Raw genomic sequence first — 15,583 nt, forward strand, 5'->3', positions numbered from 1 at the left:
GTCTTGACCCTTCTAACAATTCTGCAGCAACCAAGCATAAATGGAAGAGCTAATGCCACAGGGTGCGGTGAGACTGCTCCTAGAATACTGAATTCAGTTAATCTCCTCATATACAAGTAAGGACCTGCTTGTATTGGAAGTAGTGCAGAGAAGGTTCCAGCCATGTAGTTTATCAAGAAAGGCTGGGAACAGTAAGCCTATGTTCAGCTGAGCATAGATAGATGTGAGGTAATCATACCAAAAGATGTGATCCTAATCAGGTTGGGGGGAGGGGGTGATAGATACCAAGAATAGGACTATCAAGGGAATTGTTTCTCTTGGTGGGAATGCCTAAGATAAGGGAGCATAGTTTTAAAGTAAGATGACTTCCACATCAGATTGAGAAGGAATTTCTTCTCTTTGAGACATGAATCTTTGGAATTCTCTGCTCCAGAAATATGGGGTTGGAATAATTAAATACATTCAAGGTAGGAGGCGACAAATTTCAATTACAAGGGAGTTGCAGAGCATGGAAGGGCGATGTTGAGGCCAAGATTGGATCAGCTCTGATCTTACTGAATGGTGGAACAGACTTAAGAGTACGATTGGCTTATAGCAACTTAGTCTGTTCTATAAGGGCAACACATCGGTGAGACACAGCTCCCTTCTTCACCCTGCCTTATAACAGTCCTGCCCCCCCACCCCCAGATGGAGTAAAATATGCAGCTTTAACTCATATTGGAATGTCTTTATTAAAATGGATTTTATTTTTAAAAATTAACGGTTTAACTGTAGGCAAAGCTAAATTTCTGAGAAACTGCAAATGATATTACTGAAATCACATCTTAAGTGTAAAAGTTCCACATTTCATAACGTCATAGGAGTCCAATTTGATCCATTGAGCTTACACCACTTTAGACTGATTACATTCCTACACTCATATTCTTGGCAACCTTTACTCCCCACATTCCCATTAATTTCTCCCAGATTCTCCCACTTGCCTGGGACAACTTACAATGCACAATTAACCAACCAACCCCCACTTCTTTGGGACATGAGCAGACAAAGGAGCACCAAGGGAAACAGAGAGAAAATGCAAGACTCAGAGCACTGAGGTCAGGATTCAACCTGAGCTTCCAAACTCTTCCTTTATGCATTCATTTGTCTTATGCAAAACCACTGCAAAATTTTGGCATAGGACCCCATTATACTTGTGCAGGAAGAACAAGATTAATCTGGCTTCCTAAATAAAAATTAAATAAAACCAATACTTGTACGATAGAATACATGGACAGGAAAAAAGCTTGAAATCTTTTTTCTTTGAAATCAAATTCATTGCAAATAATCAGCCAAGATTTGGGTGGGTAACTTTCCTACATCAATGTCACAAGGTCCCCAATTCAAATTCCACCACTGAAGTAGAAGTATGTAATCCAGACGGAAACTCCAGTGCAGTACTGAGAGCATGCAGTTCTCTCAGATAGATTAAACAACCACAGTCGGCCCTCCTTATCTGCATGCGCGAATTTAACCATCCGTGAATCGTGAAAACCCAGAAGTGCTCTTCCAGCACTTGTTGTTCGAGCATGTAGACTTCTTTTTCTTGTCATTATTCCCTAAACAATGCAGTATAACAACTATTTTACATAGCATTTACATTGTATTGGGTACTATAAGTAATATAGAGATGATTTAAAGTATATGGGTGTATGTGCATGGGGATGGGATGGGGATCGAAAAAAAATCGGAAGTTCTCTTACTAAGTCAGTCAGACCAGGTACATCCAGTATCATTTAGCGTCAGTTAGTCAAACGTTTGTCTTAGTATATAGTGTATATTTCACATTTCTATGCATATAAAACACTTGAGAATGCATGTTTCAGCACTGGGCTCGGGAAGTTCCCAAGTTCAATCCAGTGACAGATCGCTCCTAAGTGTGCTATCCATTGTGCTGGGTTGATGTGGAGGATCAAAAATCCAAAACTGCAAAACCCAATAATTAAACCACTGCATTGCTTAGTAATAATTGTAGCTTTCATTGGGGCAGAGCCTCTCTCACTTTATCCTTTAAAATTGTTCCGATCTTTGACCGACTGTAGCCTAACGCTTTTCCAATGACCGATGGCGTTTCACCTCTTTCCGATTGCTTTATTATTTCCGCTTTATTTTCAATCGTGATTATTTTTGTGAACAGAAACACTGCAGATTCAGACCTCTGCCATCGGGTCCTAATGTCCACCACACTGAGACAGGTTGAATAAGGTACTTAAGCATCCACGAATTTTAGTATCCGCGAGGGATCCCAGAACTAATCCTCGTGGGTAAGGAGGGCCGACTGTATAATATTAGTTCAAGCTCAACTTAATTCAACAATTGTTTCTCAATCAATACCACACATTATGTAGTTATTCATACATTGTGGAATCTTGCTGTGCAGATATTGTTGGCCTTGCCTGTGACTACACTTCATTGGCTACAAGCTAATTAGAGCACCAGGAGATCACAAGCATGCAAGGTCTCCCTTTATGGATGAATACATTTTCCATTTACATTCTCCATCATGCCTTTGTTTCAAAGGATTAAATCTTTCGATTCATGGACTTGTACAATGAAACTATCAGTCTAATATTCATGTGAGTTGTTCAATAAAAACATTTTCTAATTAGATCCATTTCCCTTATCATTTCATCTTGCAGGGTAAACATTCCCTCTTTGAAGCAGATCTCAGCGCCTCTTTGAATGTAATAATTGAATCCACTGCCATCTTGCTTTAAGGCAGGAGTTCCCAACCATTTATATGCCGTGGAGCCTCACCATTAACTGAGGGGTCTGTGGATCAAAGGTTGAGAATCTCTGCTTTAAAGCAATGCATTTCAGAAGCCCTCCTCCTGCCTCTGGCTCTTTGCAACTTACCAGAATTCTATACTTATGATCATCTTTTATTCTTGCACTGACAACATGTTTCTCCAATCTACTCCATCAAAACACTTCATGATTCTGAATAATTAGATGCTCTTTCAAGAATTAAGAGCACCAGGCCAGTTGGCCCCTCATACCACCTCCATCATTCAATAAACCCTGGTTGATCTCAGCATCGCTTTACGTATGAGCCCCAAACTTTCTCAATTTCATTAAGGTCCAAGAATCCATCAATCTCTGCCTTTAATATTTTGGGATTCCTGCACAGAGGTTTATGGTGTTCTTTTGGTTAGCCTTCTAACTCAAATACTACCCATTCCCAGTTATATGCATAACCACCATACTTGTTCTAGCTTTTAATTTTTTAAAATTTATTTAAAAACACATCACAGCATCAGACTCTTGAGCCCATGAAGCCCACACCACCCAATTTCACCCATGTTATCAATTAATCCACTGACCTGTGTATCCTTGGAATGTGGAAGGAAATCGGGAGAACCTGGAGGAAACCCACATGGTTTCACGGGGACAGGGAGAACATAAAAACACCGTACAGTCAGCGTGGGATTGAACCCAGGTTACTGGCACTGTAATAGTGCTGCGCTAATCCATATGTCAGCATGCTACCCCTCATGTTTAATAACCTTATCAAAAGCCTTGTGAAAGTCCATCGGATCTATTAGTTCACCCTAAACTACTCTGCTGATTACTACCTCAAACATAACTGATGTCTCCTTTATAAATTCACACTGACCTTGCATAGTACTGATATTCTTTTTCTAAGTGTCCTGTTACAGGTTCCTCAATGAACTCTAGATGGTTTACTACATTATTACAGGGGAAGAATAATCCCAGCGGTTCCAGTCACTCTTAATATTTAAGGTATTAGATCCCAGCTGCTCATTCAAAATATGGTCAAACTTTACACTGACAACAGACTAATTGGTTATAAAAATTAAGTACAATTTGGCTTTAGTTATCACCTTTCTCAATTATTGGGCATCCTAAGGGGGATGTGTTTCCCACCAAGAGATCTGCCTACTGGCTGTTATCTCATAAAACATTTTGCTCCTCTGTTAATAATAAAGGTTGGATTGAAACATTTCTCATTTGGGCTGTTGTAACTGCTGCCTTTTTTGGTAAATCACCTACCGTGCCCACCAATGGGTAGATAAAGCCAGCCCCAATACTGGCACGGACATCCCGGATCGGCAGGATAAAACCACTGGGAACCCCCTTTCGCTCAGGCTGATGTGACAGTGACAGATGGGTCTTTGCCATGCAGATTGGCAGCTGTCCGAAGCCCTGTGTTAGAAGGGAAAGCACTGGTCATTGAGTGCATGTCTGCAGGCATGGATATAATCTGCACAGAATGTACTACAGACCAGCAAAGCCAAAGAGACAATTCCCATAAAAGGGCAGAACAAACATCCTCAGTACAAAAATGTCAGCCAACAATTGCATATCTTGTTTCTGCCAAACTGTCAACCATCCAAGTACATATCTGAAAATTCCTCAATACATGGAGCTTTCAGCACAGAAGCAGAAGGTTGCGGGGAACCTACAAATATTGAATTCTTACACCAACCTTTTGTATCCTAAAATGGGACACAGAAGGCTGGTAAAAGGTTCCTTCCTACCTGGGAAGGCATTAAAAGCAAAAGCAGCAGATGCTTGAAAGGCACAACTAGACTGACATTTATATGATGATGAACACAAGGTCAAAGTCTTGGAACCTCTGCTTCACATTAATGATTTTCAACTGCATTCCCAGAAGAACTTAAAAATCACACACTTTAAAAAAAAGTATGTACATTGGGGATGAAAAATGTTATTCCCAATTTCCTTTGCATTCAGATTCTCTGGCTTCCCTCCAATATGTATGCATCAATGGAAGAATTTATGAAATAAATGTATAAACCCGTCAGCAGTGATTTCTGAATTTAGGGTGAAACTTATCTCAACAGTCGTCTGTTACTTTGTTTCCAAAGTGCTAGGAATTACACTTCCCCCTTTCTACTCAATGTCAATGGATAAGGTAGCTTAATCCTCTGCATCAGATCAGTGATCCAGCACAGAGCCAAACAAGATCTTCTATGACAATTCATTTCCGATGCCTCCCACCTGATTCCATTACCTTCTCAGCTCCAGTCTTCCAAACGAACCACTGACACTCTTAAAGAAATCACTTCTGAAGCTCCACTCAACAATTAGGCTCTTAACTTACAGCATGTAAGAATATTAATTACAGAAAAATATTCTTTAAAATCTAAGACTTCATTGAGAAGAAAATCTTCTAATTTAGCACAGTGCTACATTTTCATTGAACTTTTCTCACCTGACTGATGTACAGATCCACCTTGGACTGAGCTTGGGGGGAAAGCTCTATATCTTCAGCCCCATACACCTCCTGTGCTATTGTGCGAATCTTGTCCACAAGGGGCATCTGTGAAAAGGGAAAATGGAGCACTACTGTAATTGGGAGAGATGGATGATTTGAGCATCTATGTCAATTTAAAATGGTGCAAGAGTCAAAGAAATACAGCATAGAAATGCTGTAACCAACCACTTAAACTCTGTTAAACCCTGTTTGTCTCCCCAAATTCTCATCAACTTCACACAGATTCTAACCGAGCTACCTACAAGGGACAATGTAATGGCCAATTAGCCTCCCAGCACACATCTTTGGGTGCCGGAGGAAATTTATGTGGTCACAGTGAGGATATTCAAACACAGAACTGGAGGTCATGATTGAATCTGGGTTTCTGATATTGTGAGCAATTAGCTCTACTAGCTGTGCTGCCATGAGACACCAAGATGCATCACTTAGCAAATGTAAAAATGACTGTTAAATACTTTGTACATGAACAAACCAGACGACCCCTTGGGCTTTAGAAGGTTTAGACTACAGCTACAGTATTGATCCCAATTCTGGGCATCACTTTTCAGGGATAATTCTAGGCCTTGATGAAAGTGAGAGAGTATTAACTGGAACTATGCTATGTATGAGATTTAAAGTTTTGACAGAGTGGGGAAGGCTAGAGTAACACTTAGAGGCATAGCAAATGATGAGCAGTTTTGCTGGATTAAAGAATGTTTTGATGAGGAGGGCTGTAACCAGAGGAAATAGATTTGATTACAAGAGTCAAAGACATACTGTGCTGAATGGAAGTCTCATTGAAAGATTTCATAGCAACTTTCAAGATAAAGTAGAATATAATACAAATATCATTGTTGTGAAAATATGTGAAAGAAAAGGGACCAATGCTACACAAAGGTATCCAGTTTCAGTGGCCAGGGCTCACATTAGATTGTATACCTCATGGCAACAAATGGAAAATTGGACACATTCTTACAGAACTACAAGTCTATGACCAAGCAGGATGGTGTATACAACCACAAGTATGTATGAGCTTATGAACAAGATCCGCCAATTTAACAAATACCCAAATTTAGCAGAATGTGAGTCACATCTATTTGATAACAGGATTCAATCCAAGCATTTCAGGACAGAAGCAGGGAATTCTGCTTTTGACTCCTACATCAAATGGCAAGCAATACAGCTAGCACAGGGTCACTGAATGTATTAAAAACTCTTGAAACTGTCATTTCAATAAGATTTTCAAAATAATCAGAGATATAGTAATGAAATAGGCCTTTGGCCCCCCAAGTGCATACTGGTCATCAGCTATCAATTTACATTAATACTGCATTAATCCCACTTTAATTCTCCCTACATTCCCAGCAAATTCTTCCAGTTTCTACCACTGTACCTGCACACTGCATGTAACTTATGGCAGTTAATTAACCTATTTGCTATGTGGGAGGAAACTGGAGCACCAAGAGGAAACCCACACTGTTACAGGGAGACCACACAGACAGGACCCAAGGTCACTAACTTGTTTCTGCCGGTGGATCTTCTAGCTGGTCCACTATTCCAACCAACCAACTTTACATTGTGTTAGCAACCTTGCATTTCTATAGCACTTTTTATGATGTCACAACAGGAAAGGTTTTTTCAGTCAATAAAAAACTTCTGAAATATAGCCATTGTTGTAGTTTCAAATGTTCCAGCCAGGTTGCACACAGAAAGCTCCCAAAATATTGACATAACAACTAGATAATTTTGGTTTGATTCTTAGTAAGGACACTAGAGTAAATCCTATAGTCTGTGGAGTGCAAGAGAGTTGGTGTGACCTTAGTTTAGCAACTCTCTTGGAAAATAGCACCTTGTTTATGGAATGCAATGTTACCCTGGATTCTCTGCTCAAGTCTCTAGAGTAAAATGTGAACCTCTGTCTTCCGATTCAGAAGCGAGCTTGGCACCACTGAGTCACAATCATCAGCTCTGTGTTTGGAGACACCATTACTATAACCGGGACAAAAGCAGCACTTTACTTTAGTTGTCTGAGTATCCATAATGTTTCTTAAATTGAGCCAAAGAGCATCAGCACATATCTCGAAAGGAAAAAAACTTTAAGGAGGCAGAACCAAAATCATTTGATGAATGTTGAATGAATGGGTTAATTATTGTTTATTAAATGGCTCCATTGTTTCCCCTCAATATTTCTTCACATTAAGCCAATTTAATTAGATTGATTGAAAATACTTGATTTAACATTGAACAGAAATTAAATTAAGTATGACCCCACACATTGCAGTTGAATTTATCCAAAACAAGGACTGCATTTCACAACATTACCAGCTTAAAGAAAGTAAACACAGATTATACACTGCTGACTCATTTAAATCACCACCAGGAAAGTCTCATGCACAGAAACAAGAAAACCACTCACCAAAAATCCTTTTTCAACAGCAAAATATTCTCAGAATTGGATTTAATATCACTGCTATATGTTGTGGAATTCATATTTTTTTACGATGGCAGAGCATTGCAATAAATAATAATAAAAACTATAAATTACGATATGTGTATGCGAAAAGAGAGGAAATAAACTGAGGAAGTGTTTATGGGTTCATTGTCCATTCAGAAAGCTGATGGCAGAGGGAAAGAAGCTATTCCTGAATCATTGAATGTGCATCTTCAGGCTCCTGTATCTCCTTCCTAATGATAACAATAAGAAGAGGACATGGCCTGGGATATAGGGGTCCTTAATGATGGATGCTGACTTTTTAAGGCATTGCCTGAATGCTAGGGAGGCCAGTGCCCATGATGGAGCTGGCTGAGTTTACAACTTCCTGCAGCTTTTTCTGATCCTGTGCAGTGGCCCCTCTATACCAGATAGTGATCCAACCCATTGGAATGTTCTCCATGGTACATTTGTAGAAGTTTGCGAGTGTCTTTGGTGACATTTTGTTCAAAGTTCATTGTTTTTAATTATATCACAATGCACAAGGGAGCCTGTTGTCCTATATTTCTTCCTGTCAGTCCTCGGAACCACCAATTAGACCTATTCATTACTCTTTTCCCATAACCTTTCCATTTAAGTTAACATTTCCAATTAAATGAACATTCAACTGGAGGCAGTGCAGAAGAAACAAAGCAGACTCAAACAGAAAAATCGCTGCTTCACTCTTCTCCAAGGTGGTAGCTTGCATCTCTGCAACGCTTCTTGCAATGGCAATCTAAATAATTTAACATATATGTTTCTATATGGTGACCGACAATGATGAGAAAGTAACCAAGTACATGTATTTATTCTTTGAAGCTGACTCAGTAATAAGCATGACCTGGACAATTACTGCCTTTCTTCAATTGGCAACATTCCATAGAGCCTTCAGGGACTCAGTCTAGTGCCTTATCTTAAAGGGGTACAAACAGTACAGCACTTCCAGAATATTGCACTGGGACTGCTAAAATGGTATGCTTCCAGGTTGGAGGACATGTGTTCAGGTCTCCAAAGGTTGTGGCTTCAAATCCCATTTGCAGAGGCAAGAGTAGTACCAACTGACCAAGGAAAAACTGAGCTCGTGGTCTATCAATCTGAGCCCTCATGTGCTGGCCATAACAAACATTGGCTACACGTACTGACCCAATGGGAATATCCCCTTTTTACCAATCAGCAATTTTCAGATTCCATCTCAAACTTGACCTACCCCAAGAATAGAAGTATTAGGGAGAGTTCAGTCTTAACGAGATTTTAAGAATCAAGCTAAAATTACACCTCAGCTTTTGCACAGTCCTTTCCAAACAATCACATTCCAATCTGATGCAAAACCCTTCCTGTTCCTCAAACACCATTACCCCTGACCACCTAAGTCCATTATTCTACCCAAATGGCAGAGGAATGTGCAAGGACCTTGAAACGCATCAGGTCTGGATCCTGTCTAAGAGCTGAGACATTGATGAAAAATATTCTGATACATCCGAGTAACTCATTTATCAGGCTGTTGGGAAAGAGCACAACACAAAACAGTTGCTGCTAGTATTGCCCAGGATGATAACAGTTTATTTCAAGACCTTGTGCTTGACTTTCCTGTTTTCAGTCCACATCTATTAATGATTCTCAATGACTAACAACACAGAGAACAGGGTACACAGTCTGTGGCAGACACACATCCCATAAATGCAATACTGCAGTATTTGTCTGGGGTAGCTCATCAGGCAGGACCACTTGCCCAGTCGGAGGCTCTTGGTTTGAAGTCCCATGAGAGAACACCTTACCCAGGCTGTTACAGCTGTGGAGTGTTTGAGGGGGAAAGAGGTGCTTTCCTCCAAATGGGATGTTAGGAGCATCTTTGTCTGCCCCTCCCAAGACATACAAGATCCACTGGCACCTTTCAAAGTAAAGAGGAATTCCAGAGGCCTGGCTAATACTTATCCGAAACTATTATCAGATCAAAGACTGGTGCTGCCTCAAGTCTGAAGTAAAATGGAAATATCTAGAAATAGTCAGAACTGTTCCAGCACCTGCCGTATTGATTTTTGTCTCACTCCACAAAAGCTCCCTCCCCGATGTGTGACTATTTTCATCACTTTCTGTCATATCTTTAGCGTGGTTGACGATTGACATCATTTTGGTTTGTTCCAACCATTTTGGTCACTGTTGTCAAGACTTCAGCTAAAAGCAGATGAACTATCGTGAACAGGCCAGAGAAGTGACAGCTGTGGCAATGCTGACCAGGCAAAAGGAAGACCAGTTCTGGCTATGACAAATCCACAGTCAGGGGAACTGTCTGGTCAGAAAAGATAAGAACTGGGAAGGTTGGCATTAATGGTCACTGGTGCTTAATGCTACGAGACTCCAGTTGAGCACAGTTCCAACATCAGGGTAGACTATACCGGCACAGGGAGGGACAGGTGACGTTTGACACCACTCCACGATTTGAAGAAAGGCTCCAAAGCTTTCCCATCAGGTCTTTCCTGTATGTGAACGCCTCCCAACTATAGACCCAAATGCAGTGGCTTTTGAAGCTGAAAACTGAAGGAAGGAAGAATTGTGACTCCGGTAATACCCCGAGCTTGGACAACAGCTGCGCCCATAGATCTTCAACACCTGCTCCTGGCTTGACAGAAGGACCCCATTCCACCTGTCCCAGAGCTCACAGCAACTTCTTAAACTACTGACAGAGAGCTGACTAAAGACCAGTCTCATTGTTTGGTTCAAGGTACCTTACGAAGTCAGTGGATTACAGCATGGATACAGGCCCATCAGCCCACACTAATCATCAACTACCCATTTACACTAATCACACTTTACATCTTATATTTTTACCTCCCCACTCATCCACACACTGAGCGTAATTTTAAAGTGGCCAATTACTAGCCTACTAACCCACACTTCTTTGGATCATGAGAGGAAATTAGGGCACCGGAGGAAATCCACACTGCTCAAAAGGTCTACTTCTGCCTGACAGCCTTAGCCAGCTGTACACCACCTAAGTACAAACTAGAACAATTCACAGGCATGGAGATTGCCAAGGTAAAAGTCTCCAGAATCAGCACCTGAGCTAGTACACTGGGAATGCTGCATGTCACGCTGTGGCTGAGCCTCTCCACCTCAATGCACATACCCCTGTTTTGACACTCACCACCTGCCCCTGATTGGTGAGGAAGGCCAGAATTTCACCTTATCCCAGAAACAGCAATTACAGGTGCCAGTGAATTCCCAGTCATTTAGTTGACCGATGAGTTTGCTTCCATGATAGCTGACAGACTGGTCCTTTAATTCAGTTCCCTGTTTTACCTGAGACCCCCCAAGATCTCAATCTAGAACTTCCACAAAAAAATCCAAGGCCATTTTATTAAATAAAAAAAAACCTGGAAGGCAGATGGAAACAATACACTGTGGCCTGAAAGTATCTCAGAGAAATTGATGCCAACTAGCTGATATTTATGTTTGGAGACTCTGTCTGACCAGCTGGTTCTGTTTGTTCATTCAGGTTACCAACAGATGCAGTATTGTATGTCAAATGAAGTTGGGCTTAGATCACATAAGAAGCCACCCTGCCCTCTTTTCATTCCATTTTTAAAAACAACCAGTGTTTAAAAAGAAAAAAAACCAAAAGAAAATCTTAAAACAAAAACTGAAACAAACTCAAAACACTGGAGGGATTAAGTGGATCCAGAAGCATTATCGAGTGAAATAAACAGTTGACCTTTCTGGCAAAGATCCTTCATCAGGGCTAGAAAGGAACTAGGGGGAGGGGGGGTGCGGGGAGAGGCAGAAAAGCTGGTGGGAGGAGAGGGAGGATTACAAGCTGGAAGGCGGGGAGGAGGGGATTAATATGAGAAGTTGGGAGGTGACAGCAGGAAGAGGTCAAGAGCTGAAAAAAAAAGGAGGAAACTGATATGAAAGTACAGTGGACCATGGAAAGAGGTAGGGAAGCAGAGGAAGGTGATGGAACAGGTTATGGGGTAGGGTGGAGGAAAAGAGAATCTGAGAGGGTCACTAGAATGGGAAAACGTAGAAAAAAAACAAAAATAAAGATGGGTCATTCTTCTAGTATTTTGTGGGCATTGCTCAAAAATTTCAGCATCTGCAGATTCTTGCGTCTTTAAAGCAGGAACTCGAGATGAAGAAGGGCATAAACGTGTGTGGCCACAAGAGTGCTGAGGAGCAATTTTTTAGGCAGTCATTGGATAAATACACTGAACCAAGCAAAACCAGTGTCAGTAAATCCACCTTTCATCTTTGTGCATCACAAGTTTCACATTAACCAGATCTTCTCACCTTGCAAACAAATATTTGCTCATTCTAATAAAGTTCTGCATGCACCAAAAATGTAAAACCAAATACTCAGTTAAGTACATTGATATTATCTGGTCACCAAAGGCCACCAGACTTCAATAACACCAATATTCATAACTGCGCTACAAGTGCATTATGGAAAATTATGCACTTTTTCCCTGGTCCACCTACTGCACAGAGCAGAACTGAGATGAGATGAGAATCACCACCAAGAGTTTCAAAACTAATACTGTCTACACTACAAGACTGAAAGGCTATAAATCCAGTCACAACTCTGCTCCCAGGGAATTTCAGATCTTGATGAAGCCAACAGCTAGCACTTTAACAACATCTTAGGCAGAGATATGTTTGAAACAACAAAAATTGGAAAGGATGAACAAGTATACAATGGCAAACTTGGGCTTTAAGGTCTTGGAAAGTATCGAGTAGATTATCTTCATCACTACCCTCAAGTAGCTGAAATCAGAAACAGCTAATTTAGGGGAAGGTTGAAAGGTGCAAGATCTTCCAAAACACACAGTGGCATAGTAAGTAGAGACCAAGGTTCAATCCTGATCCTAGATGCTGTCTATTCAGAGACTGTATGTTCACCCTGTGATCTCATGGGCTTTCTCCCACAGTTCAAAGACATGTGTATCACTGTAAATTGCCCTGTGCATGTGCATGAGTGTTAGATTGTGGGGATGAGAGGGGAGAGTTGATCTTTGGGGGGGGGGGGGGGGGGGGGGGACAAAATCTTGTACATGTATAGGATTCATGCAAATGGGGAGGTTAGTTGGAAGCATGGACTCTGTGGGCCAAAGTCCCTGTTTCTGTGCCCAATGACCATCTGTTGGAGATTTGACTGAGGCTGCATCTTGAAGCATACAGAGTTGCAACCGATTAAACTTCCTGACAGAATATGTAAACCAAGATGCTTTTCGGATTGGCTCTAGTTATCAGAGTTTGGGCTCCATTTGCAATTTGTGCACAATAGCTGGTTACAAGGTAGTCCAAAACCTGGCCTACAGTACGGCATCCCACATCATTAACTAGTGAACCCAGACTGCTCTATTCCAGTGCTCAAATATTTTATCCAAACCACTTTTTGATCAAATATTGATGTTAACTAGATTTGGGTATTATCTCAGTGCTACTTGAAGTAGCTTGCTCTTAGCAAAACACTTATCCTTATTTCTTGTAGCACAGGGTGATTACACTTCAGGAGTACTGTGTTGGGCTCAAGAGAGTTGAAATTAAATGACTATGTCAGAAACATGATATTACAGGCCAGACAATCTATCTGTCATTGCCATTCAGGCTACACCACATGTGACGGCAATTCACACCTTTAAGCCCACTGGACACCATCCTGCTTAGGATTCTGTTTAACAGCTGGTTCAGTCCCTAGGGTTTGCAAAGGAATGCTGACCAACTTTGCATCATTGGCAGATGAATTAGTACCACCAGGCTGGTTGGTACCATCAACTCCATTATGTACACCCAAGTGAAAAACCTAGTACAACCTGCAGTACATCCTTATTGTTAATTTCCACCCATTATGAATGATTCATTGGCAATTTTTTTCTCCACCACTTATCACTAAATTATATAGAGCTTTACACTGGATGATTGAGACAGAACTAAAGAACTTAAAGCAAGTCTCACCTGTAGGTCATAGAGATACCTGAAGCTGCTCTTCTGGTCTGCAGCTTTCCTGACAGCCTCAGCCAGCTGCATGGCACCCCTGCCTCCAGCAGCCCAGTGATTACAGGGGACAGCTTCGTAAGCTCCGGAGTTTCTAGCGATATTACAGACAAGGTCAATTTCCGCTTCACTGTCAGTCCTATGGAGAGGGAAACTGGTGTTAGAGGCCTTTTCACGGCCAAAGGTGTGCTGCAGCCAATAAGTTTTCGGAAAATAGTCGCAAGTCAATTGTACAAAAACACTGGCAACTTGCATACAAATAGCAAGCTGCAATGCAATACGGAAACAGGGACAAACACTGGCCAGAACACCAAGGAAAATTAATACCCCCAGCACCCCATCACCCTGCTAGACGGCTATTCAAAATCATGGCTCATCACATCATGGAGTTACAACACCCAGAGTTTTTGTAATATGCATCCACAATCATGACAGCAATACTGTGTGCTCCTATACTTCTATGAAAGATTGGATTGGATTACATATTAAAGATTCAGAGTGGAGCTTCAATCTACATATTTTGCATTCAGGAGGCAAGAGAACTATTAACTTAGCTAAGGATAAAATAATTGGAAATCAATCCATGCCCTTAATGGGGAAAGATGGTGCACAGCTAAACTTTCTAATGAGAGAAAGAAATGCTGATTAGCAAATATGGTCCTTGCTCTCCTTCCCCCACATTAATCCACCTTTACTGTACCAATTCTCACCATTTACACGTTGGGGGAAAATCTTGAATGACAGGTAGTTCTAGAATAATGCCACTTCATTAAACATCTGGAAATGTTATTGAAAGCCGTGGATGGCAGGGCAGTTGAAAATTGCTAAACTGAGATTGCTCATCAGGTTAATCGCTGTGGTTAAGGGAATAAGATGGATATACAAACAAAAGGGGTGGGGTTAAACATTACAGAGAGAAGCAGACAGAATTATCAACTCAGTGGATCATTTCCATGCTTACATATTATTTCCCCAAACTCCAAAGCACTGACTAGTCAACTGAAGACTTAAACAGTCAAGAAATCTACAGGTAAGGCACTAAACTGCTGCTGTCTTAGGTAGGGTGATTACTGAATAACCAGAGGTCATATAGTGCAGTATTTCTGCAATTTTAGTAGTCTCCTCCCCCCCATACTTTAATATCAACTCACACGAAAATTATGCTACCCATTTCCTGACTCCTCATGGAAGGTCATCAACTCAAAGCACCAAGTTAATCCCTCTACAGAGGCTGTCTGACCTGCTCAGCAAACCTAGTATTTTCTGGTTATCAGAAACTCTTCAGCTAACAGCTCTGTGTATCTCACCCATGTTGACCACAGCCAAGCAATGCTTTGTTTATAAAGCTTGCAGTTGCCAATACACCAAGCTTGAGAATTCCATTTGTAGACCACTCTACCTCTTTAAGAGACCCTCCAGATCTCATTTTATTGCTTTTAATTCTAATATCTGCATACAGTATATAGATCAATTTTTGCCTGTGTTCTCTGAACGGCACACACTCATTTAGGAGGTAGTGGTAAGCTCCAAATGAGAGAGTGAAGAGTTAAGCAAAATCAACATCTTCTACTTGTACCACGTTCCGGCTTTGTTTTACAACATTCCACGTATTTTTCATCATTAAACAGGATAAGTATTCTATTGTGTTGTTCTATTTATTGTTGAGAATGATACTTCAGACTTTGCCATTTACAAGCTGGTAAGCACAACTCAATTAAATCCCCAATAAAAATCATCAACAGCCTAGTCCCTAATCCTCTCTGCTTTGTTGTTTGGATACAATAGGTTTATAAAAGTCATAGGCATCTTGATTCACAGCAAGGAACAGACACAGGAATCAAAGTGCA

General features: G+C 40.9%; 1 protein-coding gene and 1 long non-coding RNA gene across 3 annotated transcripts in view; one reads left to right on the plus strand and one right to left on the minus strand.

Annotated features, from left to right (window-relative positions):
* The window catches only part of LOC132403090 (uncharacterized), a 130,575-nt gene that overhangs the window by 78,034 nt on the left and 36,958 nt on the right, over window positions 1-15,583 (plus strand). The window lies entirely within an intron of this gene.
* Window positions 1-15,583, minus strand: part of mthfd1l (methylenetetrahydrofolate dehydrogenase (NADP+ dependent) 1 like) — a 162,381-nt gene that overhangs the window by 48,242 nt on the left and 98,556 nt on the right. The window contains exons 24-26 of the mRNA XM_059986365.1: window positions 13,698-13,875; window positions 5,237-5,344; window positions 4,051-4,203 (exon numbers count right to left, since the gene is read on the minus strand). Of these exons, the coding sequence (XP_059842348.1) occupies window positions 4,051-4,203; window positions 5,237-5,344; window positions 13,698-13,875 (439 nt within the window). The remainder of the gene's footprint in view (window positions 1-4,050; window positions 4,204-5,236; window positions 5,345-13,697; window positions 13,876-15,583) is intronic.

Source organism: Hypanus sabinus, chromosome 12 (assembly GCF_030144855.1).
Source record: "Hypanus sabinus isolate sHypSab1 chromosome 12, sHypSab1.hap1, whole genome shotgun sequence".
Lineage (NCBI taxonomy): Eukaryota > Metazoa > Chordata > Chondrichthyes > Myliobatiformes > Dasyatidae > Hypanus > Hypanus sabinus.